Raw genomic sequence first — 24891 nt, 5'->3', positions numbered from 1 at the left:
CCGGTGCCCCCGGAGAGGGCAGCGCCCGTTCCTCCTCCGCGCCACCGCCACCAACCTCGCACCGCTCCCAGCTCCTCCGGCCGCTCCCGGTCTGCAAAACCCTCACCGGCCCCAGAGCAGCCCCAGCAGCCCTGGGCAGAGCCGCTGCTCCGTCCAGCTCGTGGGGATGAAGCGATGCCGAGCCCGGCGGGACCGGGATGCGGGCACGGGCTGGTCCCGCACAGCCGGGCACTGCCCGCTGGCCGGCTCTTGGCTGGTTTTCCCTCCTCTTGTTTTCCAGTTAATTGCACCAGGGACAGCAGGGACAATGCTGGGCTGTTCTCCGCGCTGCCCGGTGCACGAATCGTGTCCCCGGTGCTCGAATCGTGTCCCCGGTGCCCGAATCGTGTCCCCGGTGCCCGAATCGTGTCCCCGGTGCCAGCGCCGCACCCGGGGGAGATAACGGGGGCCGCCTTATCACCGCCTCTCTTCCTCTTCTTCTAAATATAATCCCCCTGCAGCCCTTCTGCCGGCGGCTGCCCCGGCCTGGAGGGCGAGAGGAGCCGGGCTGCTGCTCCGGGGAGGTGGGAGAGCGTCCCCGAGCATCGCACGGAGCAGGGGACAGAGGATGGATGTCACCACGGATGTCACCATGGATGTCACCACGGATGTCACCGGCTCCTACACGGACAGTCGGCAGCCAGACACCTCCAGTGCTTCATCCCAGAGGTGCTCACAGCCCAGGGGCTCCTCCACGAGATCCCTCTTCCCATGTCCCGCAGAAATGGGGGGTTTTCCTCAGTTTTGTTTTTTTTTCCTCCGTTTTGTTGTTTGTTTTTTTTTTTTCCCCTGATTCACTTCCTTCGAGTGGTTCCCAGGCTCTAACCAGATTAAACCTCCCCAGCCCCGGACCCGTGCTATCAGCTGAGCTAATAATAATGCTGGTTACTGCTTACTAACAATATTAAGGCATTGCAAGCTTATCTCTGCCCAGCTAATCTTTACCAGAGTCACCCTGACAAACAATTTGTTGCAATCCCCCCCATGCTCGTCCTCTCCCTGGTCTAGCAGAGGTTTGCTGGCCCCAGCCACCAAAAACCTCCCTGTCACCATCCAGGGACATCCAGCAGAGGCACAGCAGGCAGGTAGGGCAGGGACACAGGGAATATTATGGGGAAAAGGAAAGGAAAATCTTTCCCACTCCAAAGACAATCCAGTGGCAGGAAAACGGACTGCAGAGCCTCAGGCCCGTCACACACAGGGCATGGAGCAAGGGCTGGTGGCAGTGACACGGGGAACACCAGCAGCAAACACAGACCATCAGCCTCTGCAGGACCACACGTGGCTTAATTCCCTCCCCACCTCCTTTCCTGATATTGTTCACCAGAGCTCAGCTCAAGGCATCCCCAAAAACGGGGATCCCAAAGGAACCGGGGCACTGTGGCACAAATCCCCCACAGAGGCTCAAGGGGAAGGTGAGGCTTGGGGGGGTTTCCTCTCCTCTTGAACTCACCTAATACAAAGAAACAGGGAAAACCATCCTGCCCCACAGCTGCTGAGGCATCAGCTGGGCACAGAAAGAAAAACTCCCACTCCCCATCCCGCTGGACCTCAGCATCCCCAGGCACTTTCCATCCTCACAGGGATGGCTCCCACAGGTGCTGGGTGCCAGAGAACCCCCCCAGCACCCCACAACGCCCTGCACAGACAATTCCCTCCCTGTTTGCCTGCAGCAGCCTCTGTCCTGGCAGCCTGCCTGTCCCCAGCAGCTCCCAACACGTCCGGCCAGTGGCTGCTGCTCCCCTCCAGATCTCTCCTCCATCATCACCGGCCTTGCTCGCTGTCACTCTCCATCCTGTGTGCCTCCTCCTGCCTCAGGCTGCTGCCAGAGCCCAGCCCCAGCCCCAGCAACCAGCGGGATAAAAGGTGCCTGGCAGGCACCATCCCTAATCCCAACCCTGCCTTGCCACCCTCCATCACACCCGGTGCCCCCTGGCACGGCCTTTTGCCATCCTTGGGAGGGAACCAGGGGGTTTCATGTTGCCCACCAGCTCCTGGAATAAAGTTGGGAAGTGGCTCCCAAATATTCTCCTGCTGTTGAATCCAAAGGAACACAGGAGACATCAGACAGGGCACTGATCCCAAAGAGATTTCGAGGATATGTCCAAGACCATGCTCAGTGTGAAAGTGGGATTAAACAACTATGAGGTAAAGGAGGGATTGGTTACTTAAAAAAGCCAAAACTCCAAAGTTTTAAGCATTGAAACCCAGAGTTTTCCCTTCAAAACAAGCAAATAATGAGAATGTGCAGGGGGCTTTTTGAACCTAGCACTTTTGAGAGGGGGGATATGCAAAAAAAATCTGGCTGGCTGAGGAGCACAAGGTATTTAAAACATGCTGGCTGCCAACTTGAGAGCTGACATAATCCATCATGACAACAGGGCAGGATTTACAGAGCCTTTCACCCAGGGAGAGGAAACGGAGCCTGATTCAGCCTGCAAGAATGCACAAGAGATACCTGCGGTGGAAAAGGATCCAACACCCGGATATTTAATGAGGGAGACACCTGAGATGTGGTGATGCAAAGGAGGAGCAGGGCAGATGCTCAGCAGAGCGGGCTGAGCGTCACAGAGCAAAAAACCTGCTGCAAAATGATTCTGATCTTCCAGGATTGGGCTCTACCTGCCCTTTTCTGGGAAAAAGTAGTGAAAAAAACAGGTTTTTATATACGTGCTGCTTGCAACACTTACTCGAGGATTTTTCAAAAAGGGGTGGATTTGGGAGGGGGGAGATACATCCCTCCAAGTAGGATGAAGCAGCAGGTCAGCATGGGGAAGAGATAGACCAGTTGGGAAGGATCTAGGAGGCTCCCAAATGGAGCCAAGGACATTACTGGACAACACTGCCCGGCCACGGAGATTAATTAAGAGGACAGGTCAGCAGGAGGAATTGCAGCAAGGCTGGGTTTAGTGGGTGACAGGCTGCATTCTGCACGATGTGTTTGTGCAATTCCCTCACAACCTCCCTCTCCCGGCAGCTCAGAGGGAGAAAGGGATCAGTGTATCCCAAAGCAGCATCCAGGGAAAAGTCTGTGCGCGGTGGTCCCGCCCCTTCGCATGGAAAAAGGGAAAGAAAAGAGGGAATCGGTCATGGACGCGGGGAAAGGGCCCCATGCGGAGGCACCGGCGAGAACAAGCGCGGCTGGAAAGAAAGAGCGAGGAATCAAAACAAACAGATCCCAGGGGGAAGAAGAGGTCGGGAGGAGAAGGCAATACCAAACCCTGTCTGGGGCCTGGAGTGATCCCACAGCCCTGTAACGAATCCTTGCCCTCCTTGAGCAGTCATGTGCGGGCCCTATTTTGGGAAACTGAGGCAGGGTCAGCCCCAGCTGCTCGCAGAGGCCGTGCCAGCCCCAGGAGAAGCTCCCAGGGCCGCGTCTTGTTGGTGTTGGGAGCTGACGGAGACGCCGCTGTCACGGAGAGGGGTGGCAGAGGGAGGCAGAACCCCAGCCACGTGTCGGGGGATTGTGCCAGACAAAAAGCAGCCTCATCCCCCCCCATCCCAATCACCCCCAGCTCCACACAGGCTGGGAATGGGTGGTGAGGCCACATTTAGGCTCCCAAACCTCTGTCCCCCCTCCCCATTTGGGTTCAGAGCCCACTGAGGGTTCCCCATTGTCGTGCCCTCCTTCCTCCTCCCACAGCCGCGCCTCGTCCCTGTCCCTGCCGCTGCCACGGCTCCTGGGGAGGGAAAACAATCCGTGTCCCGGTGGTGCCGCCATCTCAGCGCTCCGTGCCCCCCCGAACACCCCCAGCTGCCCTGCCCTACCTTCCCTGCTCCGGCTCCTCCAGTACAGGACGCCGGCGATGCCCAGGACGTGGCTCAGGACAAAGGCAGCGGGTGGCAGATAGGAGCTCTCCGAAAGAGGCATCGCTTCCTATTCCCGGCCCCTCATCCCAAGCCTGGATATGACTTTCCTCCTCTCTCCAGAGCCCGGCATTGCCGGGGGGGGGTGAAGGGATGGGGGCTGAGCCGCTGTCGGGAGAAACTTCCAAAACTTCCTGCCTGCAGCTCTGCCCGCAGCTGGCTGTGTCCTGTGGAGCTGGCAGGGCCTGGGACAGCCAGCGCTGTGGGACTGGGAGATTTGGGAGCTCCAAGAGGGGGCGGGTAAAGGGAGAAAAGCGAGCCTCAGGCCGGCTCAAACATCTTTCCTCGGAGTTCTCGCGGCCAAACTTCTTCGTCCCCCCCCCTCCGCTTGGTGGGGAGAGACGTCATCTCCTCCATATCCATTCCCAGCGCTGCTGGGAAGGAGCAGCCGAGGGGATATCGGCGGCAGCAGCTGCCACGGCGGCATCGCCACAACATCCCCAAGCTCACCAGGGGTTTGGGACGGGCACAGAACCTCAGTTCCTCCCCCCTGATGGGTGACAGTCAGCAGCAGACCCTGCCAGCAGGCAGCCCGAGGTGCCAAGCGCAGCCGGGACGCGGAGGCAGCACTTCAGGGGCTCGCCCCTTCTCGTGGAAAAAGGGAAAGAAAAGATGCTCAGGCTGCAGCCAGCCAGCAGTGTCTGCCCACAGGAAACTCTGCCCAGCAAGGGGGTGAAAGCAACGGTGATAAAATTCGGCCTTCTGCGGGTTGAGGACCACAAGCACATCCCCATCACCCTCCCTGGATGCTCTGAATAACACAAGGACATTAAACACCCCAAAAGATGCTCCAACACCAGAGGTTTGTTCACCAATGGCTGGGTGTCCTGCTTGGCCTCAGCACGGCAGATTTTGCAGCCCAGCCCCATTTACCAGCGGTTTGCACCGTGTTGGGCGTCACTCAAAAGTTTCGGTTCTTTTCGGAAACGCTTCCGCTGCCGGCGGTGCCAGGAACGGCGCGGGGAAACCGAGAGCAGCCGGTGCTGCCCGGCCCCTCTGCCGTTGTAACCACAAGCAGACGGGCCAGGGAGGCTCCCACAAAGGCTGGATTGATCTCAGCCCCTCACCCAGCACTGCCAGCTCCGGAGGGACAAACTGGCCCTTGCATTGAGGTTGTGTGGAATTAAAGGCTCGTTTTTCGCCCTTCCCGTCTCCCAAAGGCTCAGACAAGAAGGGGTTGTTCTGCCGGGGCTTGGGGGAGTTGTTCAGGTGAGGGTGGCACAGAGCAGAGCTGCAGAGCATCAGCCTGGCTCAGGACTTACTGGTGGGAGAGCCAGGAAGCCCAGCTCAGGATTTACTGACCAGCATCAGATGCCATCCCACCACTCCTGCTCCACATTTGGGAAACCCCATGAGGTCCAGGGCTTCGAAAAGATATTTATATTATATTTACAACCCTGAGAGGTTCCCCAAACCAAACAGCCACCAACCAGTCAGGCACACAAAGAAAACCATATCAAGCAAAACCTGATAGACCCAAACACTGCCTGAAATATTCCAAAACCTGGCATCGTTTGCCCAGAGAAGCTGGGGCTGCCCCTGGATCCCCAGAAGAGTCCAAGGCCAGCTTGGACAGGGCTTGGAGCACCCTGGGGTGGTGGAAGGCGTTTCTGCCCATGGCAGGGGGGATGGCATGAGATGATCTTTAAGGTCCCTTCCATGCAGCTATTCCATGATCCTATGATTGCACCATTCCCTGGGGTTCCTGCAACCCCCACATCTTTTGGGACAACAAGATGGTTGATAAAAAAAATACAGAATTACCCCGGGGCTCGGCGCTGTTGCAATATATTCTCCAGAGCTCCATCCCTGCCTGGATGAAAAATGTCCTGGCATAGTTTTCCTGTAAAGACGTCTGCTTTCTGTTAAAGCTGCAGGAGGAATGACCCTCCACGAGGCCACCATAAATGGGCCCGTGGTCCAACCTGAGAGGGGCAAAGAGCCTCCTGCAAGGCAGATGAGAGCTGGTGACGTGATGGAGCTGGGATGTGCCACCAGAAAAGGGTCCAGGAAGCAGGAGCTGGTTTCCCACATCCCCTCACCCCAGCTGCAGCCGTGGGGGCTCAGCTGCTCTTGGGCTTCCCGGGTGTTTCCTGCACAGAGGGGATGATAAATGCACTGAGAGCTGCCAGCTGCTCCAGCTGGAGAAGGCTTTGGGTGAAATAAATTCTTAAAATATATATAATTGTATGTAAATATATGTTTTTTGGGTTTTTTAACTATATATAAATATAATTCAATGGAATCGCAGAATGCCCTGACTTGGAAAAGACCCACAAGGATCACCAAGCCCAACTTTTGAATATATTTATATAAATGTATATTTATCAATACATGCCTCTGCTGCATCAGGACATCCTGGGGATTCCTGTGACCCCAAATTCCTCCAGCCCAGTTGAACACCATCACCCCACTTTCCTTTCCCCGCTGCAGGAAGCTGACAGGGCAGGAAGGAGGTGTCTGACCCAGGGTTTTGGGGTGACTCTGCCAGGCTCTGGGGATCACTCAGCCCCGGATGCAGCCACCAGCCCCCACACCTCCCTCTCCCTGCCATGGAAACCACCCTGAGCACCCAAAACACAAACAGCTCATTTTTAGTTCCTCGCAGGGCGGCTTTGCCCAGAAAGGAAAGGGGTGGGGAGAGGACACATCTCCCCCCGCGCAGGAATTTGGGGAGAGGCCCTGCCCTCCCACAGGGGGGTCCCCACCTGGCAGGGCACCCCCTTATTTAACAGGCAGCATTTTGCACCACCCAGGAGGGTGGGACCCCAGCACTGCCCCCCACCTGGGTTCGGGGTACCCCAGGGGGCAGCCAGGGGGACGCGGATCCCACATCCCCTCGCTCCAGCCCCTCTCCTGCCCGGAGCTGAGCCATGCCAAGCTTTGGGTGTCCTGGGCTGTTCCTCCCCCTCCATGTGCCTCCCCATGAGTGAGTAATGCTCAGGCGACAGAGATCAGCTCCCGGCTCGGCTCCCGGCTCCGGCATCTCCTTATATGACCGGAGAAGCTGCCGGGCAGCGTCACACGGGAGACGGGCACAGCCCCCGTGTCCTGGCACCGCTCATGGCACGGAGACACCCTGGCATCGGTGTGGGCAAAGCACTCCTTCATCCCCTGGGTGCTGTGGCCTCGCAGAAGGCAGCAGAAGGTCCGTGATCTGCGGGCATGGCCGAGTGTCCCAGCCCGGGGAGGTGGCAGCCAGGTGGCACTGTGGAAACGCTGGAGTGGGCATGGCTGTGACAGAGCCAGAGCTGGCACCCGGCAGCACAGAGCCGGGGTGAAGCATCCCTCCGGGGCTCTGCCTGCACCCCGCCATGCCCGGGTGGGTCAGGGTGCTGCCAGTGCCCCCCTAGCCCAGCCCAGCCAAGCCCCCCCATTGCCTGCAGCAGGAAAAACTGGGCATGGGGGCAGCTGGGAGTGCCCTGGAGGGCTCCTGTGCCCCAAGGGGTCATCGGGGTCACCCCACCCTGCCCACGAGGTTCCCACTGCACTTAAAGGGCCTGGCCAGCAGCAGTGCTGAGCACGCACCAACTCGTGACTGCAGGACAGGAGCCAGGTTTCCTGCCCTGCTTCCTCAGCAAAGCTTTTCCCCTTTCTGTTGTTTTTTCCTCCTTTCTGGGAGCTTTAGGAGCAGATCTCAGTCGGTTAAAGCAGTGGCTGAAAATCGACCAAGAGGGGAAGGAAAGTCCAGGTTTTGGATCAGGGGTGCCCTGGTAAATCAAAAACAGCATCACCCAGGGGCAGGTGGGTCGAGGAGTTTCCACGGGGGCTGGATGGGGGCACAGGGCTGGAACAAACACAGCTCCAAACCCTTAGCCAGGGGATGGAGCACATACCCCACCCCAGCGCTGGGCTGCGGTCATTCCCCCTCCGATCACAGCATCACACCCTCCTGGCAAACCACAGCAAAGGCGGCTGCGGACAGACAGACAGACAGACAGACGGCTCAGCAAGGCCCATCCCTGGCTGCCGAGCGCTGCCACACGTGCCAGGGCACCCCGTTCTGCCGGCAAGCACGGGCAGGGCCCTGCCGGGGTGCGGAGCCCCGCTCCACCCTGCCCGCGGCGCCAGGAGCCTTGGGAAAGGAAAGCCAGAACAAAGATGACGTTTCTTCTGATCTGGGCTATTAAAAACAAGGTGGAACGAGGCAGGTCACAGCTCCCAACGCTGCCCAGCTCCTCGGCTCCAGCTCCCCATCCCCTCCTGCTGCCAGTGAATCACTGCCCGAGCGTGTGCGGGCACGGCCGGGGAGCCCTCGCCAGCCGGCTCCTGGCACAGCGGGCACATTCCCCACGTTCACCATTTCCTTCTGGCTTTCATCATCCCCCAGTGGCCACATTCCTGCTGGGAGGGACAGGGAAAAGCCTGCCGGGTCCAGTGCTGGCCCCTGGGCATCGCCACCCAACTCCAGCGGGGCAAAACTCGGGACTGTGGAAAAGTGCCGGCAGCAAAGCTCTTGTGGCCCTGGAAAACCAACGTCCCAAGCACAGGGGTTTGTGGAAATAGGGATTTTGGCTCTGAGTATCCCTCCATTGCTCCCCAGTTGCACAGCAATAGTGGGAGCTCGAGCTGGGATTCATCTGGATTAACCAGAGCAGCTCCATCCCACCCAGGGCTGGGGGGCTGCTCTGCAGCAGCACCCCCTGTTTACACTGTGAGGGCAGCACAAATCAATATTTGCCTGCAAATGCCTCACAGAGGAGCTTCCAAAGGTCAGCAAAACAAGGGGAGAGGGAAAGGGCTGGGAGGGAACCTCGGAACCCCACCCAGGCACCATCAGTGGTAAAATCGGAACTGAGCGAAAGGAAGCGCCGGTGATAAGAATGGAGATGTTCCCTTTTCCAGCAGACGTCTGGGCACCAAAATTAGAATAATATCTTTTTAAAAAGACAAGACTTCCCTTCCCACAGCAGGGCTGGCAGTGCTGCATCAGGGGGGACGTGGGAAAGCACCCCGGGACCCCCTTGCTGTGGGATACAGAGGTGGAGGGCAGGGGTAAGAAGGTTCGAGGCAAAGCTGGAAGCAAACATCATTCCTGTGCCTTTCATCCTGCAAAGGCAAACAGCTGAGCTGGATGGCCACCTGCTCATGACTTAATCACTGCCCAGCAGCACCAACTCCTGCTGCAGGGCTGGAGGGCAAAGCCCCCAGCACGCCAGCAGTTATGGGGTCTACGGGAATGTGACATCTCAACGGGGGCCATCCAAAGGGACCAACTCCAGTGAGATGGACGGAGCCAACAGGAGAACCCAGCGCCTTGAGAACCTCAAAAATAACTTGAGACTGTTCCCTACACAGCAGGATCAGGAAGAGGCTCCCACATTTCCTGCAGGAAGAGCAGCTGGCGCTCCCAGGGCATCACCCTCCTTGCCTTGGTGGGGCTTGCTTTTTGGTGGCCCAGATTGAGCACCTTTCCCGGGGCATCCAGAGCCAGCAGCACTTCCAGCCCTGCTGCCCACCACTCCACGCATCCCCCCCAGCTCCCTGCGTCCCTGGCACGGATCCCAGCACACCCTTGCCCACGTGCACACACAGCCAGCCCGGACAAATCTCATTCCAACTCTCTCTGACACTGCCCGGCCTTTGGAACTCTCCCTGCAGCCTGGGAGCCAGCGTCAGGCTGGAGGGGGGGTGATCTCACCGCTGCTTTCCCAGCATGACAAACCTCCCTCCCCAAGGCTGCCGGATCCTGCTGATGCAGCAGCTCAGGCATTATTTCATCGCTTCCCACTTCTCGGAAGCCTCCCGTGGCTTGTCACCCCTCCGAGGACGCTGGCAGCTCCTGCTCATTGAGTGATGCCATAAAATCCACGGCCACGTAACCCCGGAAAGCACCGGACCCCACGGAGCTGGCACGGATTTGGTGGCATCGTCCTGCATGGGGAGGGCAGGAGGGGACAGGGACAGCACTGCAGGCACAGATCAAAGCTGCACGGAGAGCTTGCAGCCATCCTGGATGCACTTGGAAATGCTGGGTGAGAGGGAAGAGGTGAGGATGGGGACGCACAAGGAAAGGAACAGCAAAGGTGTCCTGGCAGAAAACATCACGGGCTTTTTGGGAGGGAGCAACACCAGCCCTGGGCTTGCTCGCACACCCACGTGCAAGAGGACACACACGTCTGCACGCCTTCCCAGGGGCCTGTGCTGACACGAGAGGTGGCTTCTTTCCCAGGCCGGGGGAGGAGGAGGAAGGCGATGGCATCTCTGGGTCCCTCCCTGCCCCTCCGGCCACGGGGACAACGCCGCACACCTCCACAGAGCCGCCACCCGCTCCAGAATTCCCAGCACACCCCGGCACTGCAGGGAGAAAACCATGGAAAAACAAGTCACCAAAAATCCAGGAGATTTGATGGAAACCCCAGCACAGGGGGGAAGGCACAGGAGAGCAACCCAAATCCCAAATCTTGCACCTGATCCCGCTGCCTGCACAGGAGCACCAGGGATGCCCCGAATGGTGGAAAAATACCCCAAATTAAGTGTCAGGCGCCAGCCCCTCTGGCAGGAGGGAGACCCCGGGGAGCCAGATCGGAGCTGTGGCACTGCCATCGTCCCCGGCAGCTCAAATCCAAGCTTTGCACTTCCCACAGCAGCGGAGGGATGGCCGGCATCAAAACTCCTTTTCTGCCAGCTAACAAAAGAGCCGGTGTCTCCGCAGAGAGGCTCGTTATTCCAAGCCAAGCAGAGGCTGCTTGGCAGCGGGGGAAATAGGGAAATGTTGGGCTAGTGGGAACTGGCTGTGCTTTGTTTTGGGGGCTGCTGTGTTTGCACAGCCCCCACACAATGGGGGTGTTGGGGTCAGGGCTGGGCTCTCCCCACCAGCTCTGGTGGCCTCGTACTGCTGCCCCCACAAATAAAGCACAGAGATCACTGCCCGAGGTGCTGTTAGGAAGTTGTGGGTCTCCCCCTTTTTTCTGCCTGCTGCTCCCCAGGTGTGCCCCAAAAAGCAGCTCGGGGTCTCCCCATGCTCGCCTGGCTGCAAACACCAGGACGGCGATGGTGGAGCCGGAGATGTGCAAAGCCTCCTCTGAGAAATGGAGGTCAAAGAGAAGGAAGCAGCCGATTCCCTCCTCTTCCTCTGCAGATGGAGGGCAGGCAGCAACCTTGAGCCCTGATCTCATTAGATGTCCCAAACTAAGCAGTGTGAAACCTGATTAGCGCCAGGCGGCAGGAGGGAGAAGGAGCGGCGGCTCGTTCAGCCAGCCAGCCCCAGCCTCTGGAGAGGGGGGTCTGAGGAGCACAGCACCCACAGCTGCCTCCCCACAGCACCCAGGAGCTGCTCCTGGTCCTCCCAAGCTCAGTCACTCCCCAGGTGCTGTGCCCTGAAGTGATGCTCCATCCCAGCTGCTCCCGCCAGCTCCCGGCCAGTTGGCCTTGGCGTGCAGCGGCACAGAGAAACGTAGGATTAAAAAAAAGGAGGAGGCAGGAGCCCAAAACTTCTGTTCCCTAGAGACCTGCTCTCCTGCAGAGAAACTTAATCCCTGTTAAAAAGCAAATGAAATAATCCAGTCACTAACACTGCTCTGGCCGCTCCGTTCAAGCCCCAGACCCGCCGGACCTCTCCAGCCTGGCCCGAGCCCAGCAGATTCCCTCAGCAGGGCTGAGCTGGACTTTTCTGGGGCTAAAACCACCCCTGGCACCACAAAACTGCGGTGGCAGAGCTGTAAATCAGCAGAGATCCGCAGTTAGGGCACAGCCCATGAGCATCCCTGCCCGGCAGGGCTGCCCAGGGGACATCTCACCAGGTGGAAAAGTGTCCCCTACCCTTTCCAGGAGACACCAGCCCCATCCTCCTCACGCACAGGGACACAGGGCTGGCAGAGCCACGTGCTGGAGGAGCCAAAACTCACCAGGGCCTCCACCCAGGGCAGCCAGGGAAGATGTTGGCCCTGGATCTCTTATCACACCCGGCCACCTTGGGTGGCCCCGTCTGCTCCTCGGGGAAGCCACCACACGATGGGACGAAAGCAAACAGCGACGAGGGGACGAGCTGGGCCACCGCTCCAGCACTGTGGATGCTGCTCCTGCCTCCTGCTCTGATCCCACACATCCCTCAGGCAGCACAGCCAGCACCTAACACCCAAATCCCTCCTTTTTAACAGCAGAAACTCAGCAAAATTCCTCACTGCGGGCACACATGCCACGGCGAGGTGACAGGAACAAGCATGGACCCACTCCTTGGTGACAGGGGAAAATCTGAGCCTGGTTCCCCTGGGGAAAGCACGAGGCAGCTCCAAGGTCAGATGGAGCCAGATTAGCTGGCAATGCACGGACAGGGCCGAGGAGATGCCAGGTTTGAGCCGGCTACCAAGTAAACAACAAAACTCCTCAGAAAGCGAAACCAGCCGGCCTCCTGTTTGCTGGTAAAATTAACCCAGCAATAAATTTGTAATCTAATGGGTTTCCTCAGCCAAGCCCACAGGATCTGGTCATCTCGGGGCCATGACCGCCACCGCCCCGGGAAACTCAAGATGGAAACTGTGTGGAAAGTCTGGGTGACCCCACACCCACCGGGGCAGGGTCCCCCCCAGGAGCAGCATCCTTTGTCCCCAGCATGGAGACAGGGATCTGGCAGGGCCCCCCAGCCCCATCCCAGCTGGGCGGGCTGGGGGCACTGGGATGCTCTCCAAGCCCCTTGGAGGGCTGACAGGGATGGATGCTGGCACGGAGCCGGGGGTCAGGGGCCTGGACTCACACACACACGAGCATTTACATATGAAACACTCCCAGCTCCAATATCCGCTGCTGCCTCCACCTCCCCGGGGAGATGAATAGAGATGAGGGGGGAGAAGGGAAAAGAAACCTCTCCAGCAATAAAACCTTGTTTTCCTCCAGCACTGGCCAGCCCCACAGCTCAAGGGCAGGCTGGGCTGGCTGTTCTCAGTGCTGGGAGCACACTTAGATCCATGGCAATGACAAACAGTGACAGCAGGATGCACGGCACAGCATCGCCAACCATTCCCTGTGGGCACCCCTTTTGTGCTTGCATGCACTGGGAAGCCCCCCAGCAGCATGGAAGGGCTCAAACTGTGCTGGTTCAAGCAGCATTTGGCCTCCTCCAAGCACAGAATCCCAAACTGGTTTGGTTGGAAGGGACCTTAAAGGCCATTTCATCCCCACGGGCAGAAACACCTTCCACCAGACCAGGTTGCTCCAAGCCCTGTCCAACCTGGCCTTGGACACTTGCAGCCTCCACCCCCCTGAATTAAAACCACAAAGGGCTGTGGTAAACACAGCTGGTGACAGACAAAGTCATCATCACTGGGTCTGGAGGCAGCAAAAGAGACTGAAACCCACAGACTGAGCCTCTCGGGGACGTGCCACCCGCGCTTCCACGTCCTTGTTCCGGGCTGGCGGGAACGGAAAGTGCCACGAGCTCTGGGATGTGGGAGCCAACGCTGCCAGCAGGGCTCTGGGCAGCACCTGGAGAGGGGAAGGCTGCCAGCTCAGCTCCTGCAAGCAGTCACCTTGTAAACACAATTAATAATGTCATCTCGGCTCCCCGGCTTCGCCCTCGCGGGCACGCCGGGAACGCGCCGAGCTGCAGCTGGAGACGGGGCTGGAAAGCTCCGTGGGAGAGCTTCAGCAGCAGCCCCAAAACACAGAGTGGGGCTCAATGGCACCCAAACCCCACAGCCAAACCCAGCACCCGTCCCTGCTCCGGCTGCCAAGGCGCTGGAGATGGAGGGGACGGAGCCAGCCACCACCCCCGGCACACCCAGCCGGCACATGGCTCCTTTTACATTGATTCCCAGTGCCAGCTGCAGCGAGGCTCAGGAAAAATGTATGATGGACACCACGGCAGCATAAGAAAGTGAATTATATTCCTCCCAGACTCGATAACTCAGGGCAGCTGTCAGCACAGAGCTGCGGGATTAACCCTTCGCAGCGGCGGTGGCGGCACGGGAGGGTGGGGACACTGCCAGCCTGCTGGTGACAACTCCCTTGGCTCCCTGCTAAATTAAACATGGAATTGATTCACCTTTGTTATACAATGGGATCAGCTGGTAAAGCCCAGCCGAGGCCTTGCTGTAAAAAAGGGGCAAGTCAATGACAGCATTGTTGGATGACAGGCCATGGCATTCCAGGTGCCTTCTGCTTTCCTCTCCTCTCCTTCCAGCAGAATTCCTGGAGCAGAATGAGGCTGGCTGCGAATTCCAGAGGAAAAAGCTCCTCTGGCAGCAGGAAGGATAAAAAAATCGAGAAAGAAAGGGGAGAAAAAGCATTCTCAGAGCAGCAGGTAAGCCGAGCTGCTCTCCTGCAGCCCGGGCTCGCTGCTTGTGGCAGCGGGACAACGGCTGCGTGCCTCCAGCCACCTGCCAGGAGCCAGCCCAGCACGATCGGGTGTCCCAGCTGGCTCTCCAGGGACAGCCCGACAGGCAGGACAGGGCAGAGCACTGGGAAAGAGCTTTAGAAAGAAGGGAAGTGGGGAAACAGCGATCTGCACCCGGGTGCCACCGCGCAGCGCGGCGAACGCACCCTCGGCAGAGCAGGATCAGCCCCCATCCCGTGGGAACAGCAGCCTGCTCTCCCCCGGAGCGGGAATTTCAGCTCAAATCTTTTCCCAGTTGTTATTTGCCAAGCAGCTTCCCTGCACTGCTGGCAGGGCTGGGCCGGCCGCTGCCCCAGCTCTCCTTTGTGCCCAGCTCCAAATCCAAGCAGAGGACAAAAGAGGGAAGTGGAGCAGAGCCCTGGAAGCACCAGCCCTGCCGGGGAAGGCAGCAGCTCCTCCTGGCTGGGATCTGCCTCCACCAGGGATCCATGACAGATGGTGGCACCCATCTGCTCAGCCTCTCCCTGCCACGGGTCACAAATACCTCTCAGGGTGCCGAGTCCATCCAGGAACTTCTTGTACTTCTCCAAGTTCATCTTCCAGCCGCGCTGCTCAGCTGGGCGGCATCGGGGCAAGCAGCAGCTCCAGCCCCAGCTCAGCGTTCCCACCGGACTCCTCGCAGTCGCCCTTTGACCACTGGCAGTGTTTCCTTATTTGAGGAAAGCCTCCCAGGGCTGAGGCCAGCCCCCTTTTTGCAAATGAGCCCAGCAACTGCCCCGCACCACCAGGGCCCCCCGGCATCCCCCATCCCACCCCTCCAGCCGCAGCTTGCAGAGATTGGATGTCCTGGGGATATTTCCAGCCAGGAGAGTGTTGGAGGCAATTGGGAGGGGAAGGAAAAAAAAAAAAACCAATGGGATTGAAGGCGAGGAAAACGCAGGCAGGGGCAGATGGGTTCCCATCCTTGTGGGAAAAGCCACGCTGACTGGCACCAGTCTATGAGAAGCCATCAGAAAAATGCCATAAAATGTTGGAAAAATGGGCCAGGTGAGACCCGGGAGCAGATGGGGAGCAGATCCCTCCCGTCTCTGCCCCCCGACACTCGCCACATGTTCACCTCGCCCTGGCTGCAAGGGGCTTACAAAGCTGAAAAGGAGATTTACTGGTTTTAAAGGAATTTTTGGCAGCAGGAACCAGCCCAGAGCGATCCAAGGGGATCCAAGTGCCTGACCTGCTCATTGCTGCCCTTCAGCAGGACTGGTGTCCACCAGGCACAGACCAGGGCTTCTGTTAAATCAAATAATAAAGGCAATAATGACAATGATAATTTTAAGAATATAATCACCATCTGCAGTGTTGAAACGTGCTGTCATGGAGGTAGATCCTGCTCCCCCCATTCCCTCTCTGGAAAGATCCCAGCAGATTGAGCAAGACCCACCACACAGTGCAGGATCATCCTGCCTGGGCTCCCACGCAGCATTTGAGCTTTGCCAGAGGAAGGGGAGAGAAACAGAGCAAGGATGTGCTGCAGGAGCCAAAACTTCCCCCAGAAACCAGGGGGGAAGCTCCCTGAAACTCAGGGTAGCACAGAGATTCCCCTCATCCATGGGCACTTGAATCCCCGGCTCGTTCACCGTGTGTTGAGATGCACCCCCAGAGCAACCCCCATCCCACAGCAAATTATCCACAAAAACATCAACAAAAACAAAACACTCATGGAAGCAACCCTGTGTCCGCCTCCTCCACAGCTCCAGGACAGACAGACACTTCTCCAGGGACAGACACACACCGGGGGTATCACTTTGCATGGCGAGCAGAGCAAACCCAGCAGGCCAGTTGCTGCTTGTGCCCCTGACAGCTGGGAAGCAGGGAGCCAAAAATCCCTCTGGGAGCTCCCAGTTGGAAAGGGGGGCAGTGGTGAGGGGGCACCCCAGCACCCTCTGCATCCCTGGGCTCAGTGGGATGGAGGTGCCATCCGTTCATCCCAGCGATCCAGGAGCTCATCCAGCCACAAGAAGAGCCTGGATTTAGGAGCTGGAGGTGCCAGGTGCCCTCTGCATCCCTGGCATCACAGGGCCATCCCCAGCCATTCCCCCTCCACCGTGCCCGCCGGCAGCACCAGCAGCAGAATAAAAGTTGTTGGGAGAAGCCAAGTTGTCACCACTAAAAATAGCACAATGGAATTTTCCTCTAAAGGAAGAAAAGAAAAAAAATCCTGATTCTTGCTGACAAAGGGGTTGTGAGAAGGAAGGGTGGGAACAACCCCACGGAGGGGACATGAGGGGACATCAGGTCCTTCCCCTCCAACACCCCCAAACAGGCACGGAAAGCTGAACCCATCACAGGGGGACTGAGAGACCCAAACTTAATCTTCATCCTCTCCTTCCTGGCGAAGGGGAGAGCCCAGAGCCCAGCAGGATGGCCCCTGGACACGGCAAGCAGGCTCCAAAACCACAGCAGCAGGAGGGAGAGGGGGGAATTCAGCCTGAGCTCCCCCAAACCCTGCCCTGATGGGGAGAAGGACATTTCCCCCCTCCAGTCCCGAGGGGGTTAATGGGAAGCGGGTCTGACGCCACACCAGATCCCATCCCCAAGCATCCCAGCTCCTCTCCCCTCCTCTGGGAACGCCAGGAATTCCTGGAGGAGGGAGGATCGCTCCAGCTGGCTCCATCAGCACACTGAGACTGGGGTGGGGGGAGAGTCAGGGCAGCCCCCAGCGCCAGCAACATCCAGGAATCCCAGATCCCCCAGCACAGCAACTGCCCTCCCAGCAGGAACGAGAGGCATCCCAAACAGCCAGGATGAAATATTGAAATATCCCAGCAGGGCCAGGATGAAATATCCCCAGGGGCAGCAGAGTCTGGAGGTGCCTGCACCGAAATCTCCTGTGTGTGGCTGTCCCCCCGGAGCTGGGGGGATGCTGGGGACCCCAAAGTCTTGGAGCTGTTCCAGCCAGTGCCAAGGGTGCTGCCAGAGGCAGGGAATGGAGGTGTGATCCTGGACACGCCTGGATTTATGATTTATTTCGGGACAGCCTTGAGGCTGCACCGTCACCCCAGCGGGGTCACAGGGCCACGCCAGCTGTCCCCAACATCACCGTGTCAGCTGAACTCGCCTGAAGCGGGGGGGGAGCACTAATTAATGCTCATTAACGGGGCAGAGCAGGACCACCAGGCTGGGAAGACATCCCGACCCCACTCTGCATGGAAAGGAGTCGTTCCCACAGGATTTACTGGGAGCAAAACTGCCCAAGGTCAGCTGGAATCTCCCAGCCAGGGGAGCCCTTGTATACAGTTTCCTGCAGGGAAAAATAAGCTGCTGGCAAAAGCATTTCTATAGGGCCACAACGGACACGAATAATGATTAATAAAAAGCAAGATGAGTCCCACCCTGATAGGAGACAAAAATCCCACTGGGATCAAGGCACAGCTCCATGCAGGAGTGGGTGGGTGGTGGGGGGAGCAAGGGCAGAGCAAGAGATTTGGAGAAGGAGCTGGTTTCAACCCCAACCATGGCAGGATTATGCCCCTGACCCCAGCAGAGCTTGAGGAAGGGGAAAAGGCTCCCAGCAGAGCTCAAGGTGGGCAAAACAGAAGCTGGGAGAGAACACAGCCCACGCAGGTGCTGCAGAGGTGCAAAACACAGCACTCATCACCTGTGGGAGGCTGGAAAAGCTTCCCAAGCATCATTAAAAAAAAAAAAACCACTCATCTGAGCAGAGGAGGGCAGGCAGGGCACGCTGGGACTCAGCAGAGGGAAACAGGGCTCAACAGGAAATGAAAAATGGAAATGCAGGCTTGTCACGCACAGGAAAACAAGAAAATAAACACAATTGTGGCCTCCCAGCGGCTCAGAGCGCTGATAAACAGCGGGTGACAAAGGGACACTCCAGGCAGGGCTGCAGGGACCAGCACAGGCTCTGCAGCCAGACCTGTCCCACCTCTGCTGGGCTCTCAGGGGTCACAGGGAGCTGCTGCCCGTCCTCTTCTCACCCGGAATCTCCCAAACCATCTTGCCCAACAGCCCCCCTCCACTTCCCCCCCTCTTCCAGGAATCCCTGGGCTTATCTGACCCAGGAGCAGGACACACAGATCCCATCCCAGGACTCATTTTACCCTGTCCAGGGCCAAGCACACACCAAGTCTGATCACTCAGCCTCCTGCCCCACCACACATCCCCACGGGAAGCTGAGGCTGGAGGATTCCCCCCCTCCCCAGCCAGGTGAGATCCATCCAGACACACAAAACCCCACGACAAGAGCTTGGCTGTGAAACTCCCCAGCTTATTAACACAAGCATCCTCCGTGCAGGGAATTTCCTTGGCAGTCTCCCTCTCCAAGCTGGAGGCTCTTTGAACACCCCCAGACCCCCACCCCAGACAGTGCTGAGAGGTGAAATCTGGAGTTTCCCGGGAGAAAAAACGTCTGGAAGGAAAGGCAGATGCCAAGGACAGCATCCAGCAGGGATGAGGGGTGTGCTGGGGAGATCAGCTCCCTGCCACCACCTCCCAGCACCGGCTCTGCTGGTTCCCACCCCACCCGCAGCCTCCCGTGGGGTGGGAAAAAGGCGTGAGCAACCAGGGGTGAGGAGAGGAGCCGGTTTGCTGGTCCTGCCCATGGAGCTGGGAGGGCTCACCCACTGCCAGGGGGACACAGCCATGGGGGTTCCCTCTGTGTCCCCACTCCCAGCCCCATCCCAGGTGTGCCAGCAGCCCCGCACCGCCTCTCCCCAGGGCAGCGATTGCCTCACCTGCCTGCAAAACTCAGCTCAGATCCGGCCACAGCACTGATCCAGCAACGCCCTGGGCACGGCAGAGCCACGCAGAGGCTTGGGAAGGGCTGGAGTTTTGCAGCTCAGGGAGTGGGGTCCCCCTTTCCAGGGCTGATCCTGCTGTGCTGCTTCCCAGCTGCTCTGAGCATCCTCCTGCCACCCCACCGGCAGAGAAACACTGCCCCGTGCAGGAGCCAGCCAGGCTGAGCCGTGTCCAGGCAGGGCTCACAGAGATCCCAGCATGGACCAGCATCCCTGACACCCACCCCGAGCTCCAGCCCAGCCTCTCCCTGCAGGAAGACAGGAGGATCTGGAATCTGCAGCAGCCTGCTGCTCCCACAGCCTGGATTTATCCCTTGCAGACCCATAAAAAAGGCACTTATCACCCGGGTATTCAAACAATGGTGTTAAGACACTTTAAATTTAAATAAAACCTCTTGTTTTACTTCCCTCTGGGAGGTTCCTTGCCACTGGCATCAGCCGGTATGTCCAGAGCAGTCTAAACTTAGCTGACACAAGCGAGACGAGCCTGGAAAAGGAGGTTGGCTCGGACCCAGCAGACGGAGGTCAAAGACTCCGGTCTCGCCCCGAAGCATGAGCCGGGAAGGAAAAGGCTCCACGAGAATGCAGAGCTGAGGAAAGCAGGCAGAGAACAGCCCCAGCCCTTCCCAAAGGCTGCTGAGAGGAGATCAAACCCTGCGGCACAGCCCTGCTCACATCCCGGTGCCAGCGAGGTACCCCTGCCCTCCCAGGGCATCTTCTCACAGCCCTGGGAAGGAGGAGAAGCAGCCAGGAGCTGCAGGAGCTGCAGGAGCAGGGCTCAGCCAGGGTTTGGATCATGAGCAGGGCACCAGGACAGCGCCGCTGGTCCAGGGGATGCTGCGGGATGGGGTGGGATGGAGTGGGATGGGGATGGGGGGAGGCACACACCTCCCCACCAGGCAATCCCAGCCTTGGCATGGGGATGGCTCCACGCAGAGAGCCAGCTAGGGTGGATCCTGTCACCTGCAACGCCACCAGCCCCACTTCCCCGCTGGCCAAAACAAACGGAGCAAAGCAGCTCCTTGCACCCAGTGCTGGGGCTCCACCTCGGCACCCACAGGCTCCTGCCACCTTCCTGAGCCCCCTTCTGCCTCTGGTCACCCCCCTCCATGCCAGAGAAGCCAATGACTCCCACACAAACCCCCCAAAAATCAGGGTTATTCACGCAATGATGGAAAACCCCACAGCTTCCAGCCCAGTTTCCCCCCTACACCCGCTCCAGCCAGGGACTCTCCACTCCAAAAGTGGAACTTGGCCAACCTTCCTCCCGAGGGATGAAGAGGAAGAAGGGCTTCCTCTCCCCCAGCGAGGAGTCAGCAGCATGCCACCAGCCCCAGCAGTGATCTCACAGGCCACAGAGGCCTCGTGCAGCCCACTCAGCCCCAGCCAGGAGCGATGTTCCTCCTCGTGGGATGGATCTCCCAGCAATCCCCTGCATCAGGAGGCGGCTGCACACTGGGAGAGCTGCTTGGCTCGAGGAACAAGGCACCTCCGAGCCCTCAGACACCTCCAGGTGCATTTGTTGTGGCACAACACCAGCCATAAGTGGGGAAAAAATGAGGTTCTTCAGAAATGGGCATGGGCGAGAATGCCACCCACCAGCAGGAAGGCTCCAGTCCCAACTGGAATGAATCCTGGTTGATTTCTACAAGGGTCTCCCACCTCTCCTGCCCACCCCAGGGTCTCCTCCAGCCCTTGGGAGGTTGTTCCCTCCCTAACTGAAGGCAGTTTACTCAACCAAGGTGACAAACCACTTTGTGCTGTCCCAGTCCAAACAAGCCAGGCCACGTGCTGGGCACCACAGCACCAGGAGCAGGGAAAACCTTTTGAGATGCCACAGCTCCAGGTTTTCTACCCCCCAATCCCAAAAAAAAACCCCAGTTAATTATGAGAAAGAAAGGATTTCACCAGGATTGATTAGTTAATGTTTACAGCGCTGAGAGCAGGGGAAGCATGACCTGTGTTCTGAGCTCGGCTCGGCACCCTTGAGCTGCCGGGGGCTGCTCACCATTCCCACGTGGCTGGAAATTCCCGATTTTCCAAGGGGACAGCGAGGGTCAGCACCCCCAAAACACGACAGGAGGCTGCCATGGGAATGGAGAGCGGCCTCAGCTGCTGGGCCCCGCTCAGGGTGACAGAATGAGGCTCCCAGCCCCACAGAGAAGTGTCCAAAAAGCTCCACCACCAGCGCCGGTGCCGTCATTCCCACCGGGATCCGCGGCAGCAGGTCCCGGCATGTGCAGGGATGAGGCAAGAGGGGCTGGAATCTCTGCTGGGAGCTGGCCTGATGGCTTCCAACCGGGCCACACAGCTGAAGGTGGTGGCACTGGGGACCTCCCAGCTGCAGGTGTGGGGTTCTCCCCATGGCACAACCCCGAGGACGCCGGCGGCTGAAGCGACCAAGCGCTGAGACATCACCTGAGCCACCACCCCCAAAACGGCCACTTTTAGCCCCATCCTCTGCTTGAAGCCACCCCCTCGGGAACGGGGCACAGCGGGTGGGTGCCCCCGCAGCGCTGATGCAAATCCTCCCCCGGGCAGGCACCGGGAGCGTCCCGGTGAGCCCCGGCACCGCAGCGCTGCGGCACCCCGCCGCCGAGGGTGGGTGTTCTTGGGAAGAAAGGAATCACGGGGATCTATCTGCCAGTGCTTCTCTCCTGCTCCCCAGGGAGATTCAGCACCCACAGCCTGCTCTGGGACCCTTCCAGCGCCGCCGCTCTCGTTCCCTCCAGACCTGTCCCAGCTCGCTCCACAGCGGAGGCCTTGCTGCACAAATTGGGGTTTTTTAGGGTTTTTAGGGTGTTTAGTGGTGTTGTCTTAGAGAATTGCATTTGCAATCCTGGTTTTGGCAAGGCCAAGTGTCTTCCTTGCCGCCGGTGCTGGTAGTGCCGGGTCCTGGATGTGGCAGGTCCTGGATGTGACCACCACAAGAACACCACAGGTCTCCCCACTGGGCCCTCAGCAGTCACATTTCACTGAAAATTCTCTGTTTTTGCAGGATTAAGAGGGGGAGGGGATGAGCCAGTGGAAAACTTGCTCTGGACAGGAAAAACCAAGCAGTTCACAGGAGCTGCAGTGGGGAATAACAGGGAAGAGACAACACACCCACCAACTCAAACTCAAACAACCCAAACTGGGGCTCCCACTCAGCCCTTGCAGCGCTGGTGGGATGCCCCAGGAGGGCTGGGGAGCTGGGAAGGGTTCAAAAGCAAAGGAAAGCTTTCATGGGGTATAAACACTCATTTCCCCTACTCTACAAACAAGCTCCGACAACACCCAGCAGGGTATTTCCAAGTTATCCAGCTTTTTACCACATCCCAGTGCATAAAACGGGTATTCCCTAGAAAAACTCCTTCCCAAGAACCCAATTGCTCATGGAGGGCACCAAGAGCCAGAGCAGGGAGCGGGCAAGGGGAGCCCAGGTGCCAGGGGTGCTCCAGCTGGATCAAGTGCATTACAGGCCCTGGAATTTCCTTTTTTTTTCTGGAACAAAGCAAACCCGATGCAAACAGCAGCTCCTTCCACGCCAACGTCTCCACGCTGAACCCAACTACATCAAAGCAGCTTTTTATTAATAAAAAAGTTTGTCGAGTACTTGGACAAGCCCAAGTCACGTTTCCCGAGGCACCTGAGGAGGTTTTATTCCCTGCTCCCTGCGGAGGCTGCGAGTCTCTCCCACCTCTGGGATGCTGGAGTGGCACCCCCTGAATCAGGGATCCAGGGAATCCATTATTCCCCTTTTTCCGCAGGTAAAAAAAGGAAAAGGAAACAGCGCCCGGCTCCTCTCGGCCCGGCCATCCACATTTTAAAGAGACTTGGCTGTTAAACTTCTAAACCGGAGCACTGGGAGCCCTGTGGGGCTGGAATCTGGGCTCCAGCACAAGCCTAGCGCTGCAGCGGGGAGGAGGGGAAAAAAAAATAATAATAACAAGCAGAAGAATGGGAACGCACACACAGCTGCCGGGGACGAGCCGCTGACATCAAAACTGCACACTCACTGCCGGTACCGGCCCCGGCCCCTCATCCCCACCCACCCGGGCTCAGCCAGCGACCCCGGCCGCGTGGGGGGCTCTGGGGACACGGGTGGGTCCCCACAGCCCTGGTGGCACCGCGGGGGAGGGCGCAGGGATGAGGGATGCCGCGCTGCTCCGAGCGGCTGGGATGCTGGGCACCCCACGGAAGGGACACGGGGACCCCAAAACTCGGGGAAAGCCCAAGGCAGGGGACGGGGGCATGCTCACGGAGCGCTGCCGAGCGCCCCCGGCCATCCCACGCTGGGGACAGCAGCGTCGCTCATCCCCCGGGCACCCCACGCAGGGATGCTGAGCCCGCGGGCAGCCCACGCAGGAACAGCACGGAGGAACGGGGAGCTCCCCCGCACAGCCCACGGCAGGAACCGGGGACACGCGGGACGCTCAGAGGCTTGTCCCGGCCATGGGGACACTCGGATCGGGACACCCCACGCGGGGACACGAGGATGCTGCCTACGAGCATCCGCCTCCAGCGAGAAAACACCGAGAAAACACCGAGAAAACACCGAGAAAACACCGAGAAAACACCGAGAAAACACCGAGAAAACAGCGGAAAGGCTCCGGGAAGGCACCGCGGAGGCGCCGGTTCAGCTCCCCAGGCCCGGCGGCGGGCCCCGGCGGGCTCGGTACCTTTGTAGCGCTCCAGCACGTCCTCGTAGGCCTGCACGAACTCCTTCTCCTGGCTCCGGTTGGCCGGGAGCAGCCCCGGCACGTACCCGGCCATGGCGGCCTTTGTGCCCCGCGCTGGGCGCAGCTGCCGCCGGCGCGGCCAAGGCCCGTCTGTGCCGGGGCCGCTTCCGCCGCGCCGCGCCCGGCACCGGGACCCGCCTCTGGCACCGGGACCCGCCTCTGGACCCGCCTCTGGACACCGGGACCCGCCTCTGGGCACCGGGACCCGCCCCGGGACCCGCCCCGGGATCCGCCTCTGGACACCGGGACCCGCCTCTGGACCCGCCTCGGGCACCGGGACCCGCCCCGGGACCCGCCTCTGGGCACCGGGACCCGCCCCGGGAACCGCCTCTGGACACCGGGACCTGCCCCGAGATCGCCCCCTGGACACCGGGACACCCCCCCCCCCCCGGTTGACACGGGACCTGCCCCGGGACCCGCCTCTGGACACCGGGACCCCCCCCCCCGGTTGACACGGGACACGGCCCGGGACACGCCCCGGGACACGGCCTTGGGTCGTGCCCACCGGCAGGGACAAGCCCCTAGACCCGCTCATGGCTCCCGGGACATCCCAAAACCGGCCCGGTAACCGCCCGTGGGACGCTGCCGTGGAGGGGACACTGCTGTGGGTGAGGGACACTGCCATGGATTGGGAACACTGCCGTGGGTGGGGACACTGCCGCGGGTGGGGACACTGCCGCGGGTGGGGGACACTGCCGTGGGTGGGGACACTGCCATGGATGGGGACACTGCCATGGATGGGGACACTGCTGTGGGTGGGATATTCCTGTGAATGGGGACACTGCCGTGGGTGGGGGACACTGCTGTGGGTGGGACATTCCTGTGAATGGGGACACTGCTGTGGATGGGGACACTGATGTGGGAGGGGACACTGCCACGGGTGGGGACACTGCCATGGACACGCCCCAGAGTCCGAAATTAGCATGGCCACGCCCACCCGAGCAGTCCCCGCCCACCCGCCGTGTTTGCCCCGCCCCTTTTGAGGCCACACCCCCGAATAGGCCCCGCCCCCTGTGCCCGCCCCCGGCTCGCCGCGACCCCTGGCGGCCACTCGGGGCAGCGCGGGGGGACAACGGGGGGACACAGGGGGGACACAGGGGATTACACTGGGGGGGACACAGGGGTGACATTGGGGATTACACTGGGGGGACACAGGGGTGGCATTGGGGATTACACTGGGGGG

The 24891-nt window shown here is 59.5% G+C and overlaps 1 protein-coding gene across 20 annotated transcripts in view; it reads right to left on the bottom strand.

Annotated features, from left to right (window-relative positions):
• The window catches only part of MACF1 (microtubule actin crosslinking factor 1), a 141024-nt gene that overhangs the window by 109789 nt on the left and 6344 nt on the right, over positions 1 to 24891 (bottom strand). Inside the window, exon 1 of one of the 20 annotated variants that reach the window (XM_072917962.1) lies at positions 23649 to 23835. The exons of 16 other annotated variants lie outside the window; for them this stretch is intronic. In XM_072917962.1, coding sequence (XP_072774063.1) covers positions 23649 to 23742 — 94 coding nt within the window. In that variant the 5' untranslated portion in view covers positions 23743 to 23835. Of the gene's footprint in view, positions 1 to 3807; positions 4059 to 14720; positions 14788 to 23648; positions 23836 to 24891 lie in introns of those variants that run through there. 3 more of the 20 variants (XM_072917961.1, XM_072917958.1, XM_072917965.1) reach the window with 3 other exon arrangements.

This window comes from Taeniopygia guttata, chromosome 23 (genome assembly GCF_048771995.1).
Source record: "Taeniopygia guttata chromosome 23, bTaeGut7.mat, whole genome shotgun sequence".
Classification (NCBI taxonomy): Eukaryota; Metazoa; Chordata; class Aves; order Passeriformes; family Estrildidae; genus Taeniopygia; species Taeniopygia guttata.
The sequence above is the reverse complement of the archived record's forward strand: the minus strand, read 5'-3'. Positions and strand labels throughout refer to the sequence as shown.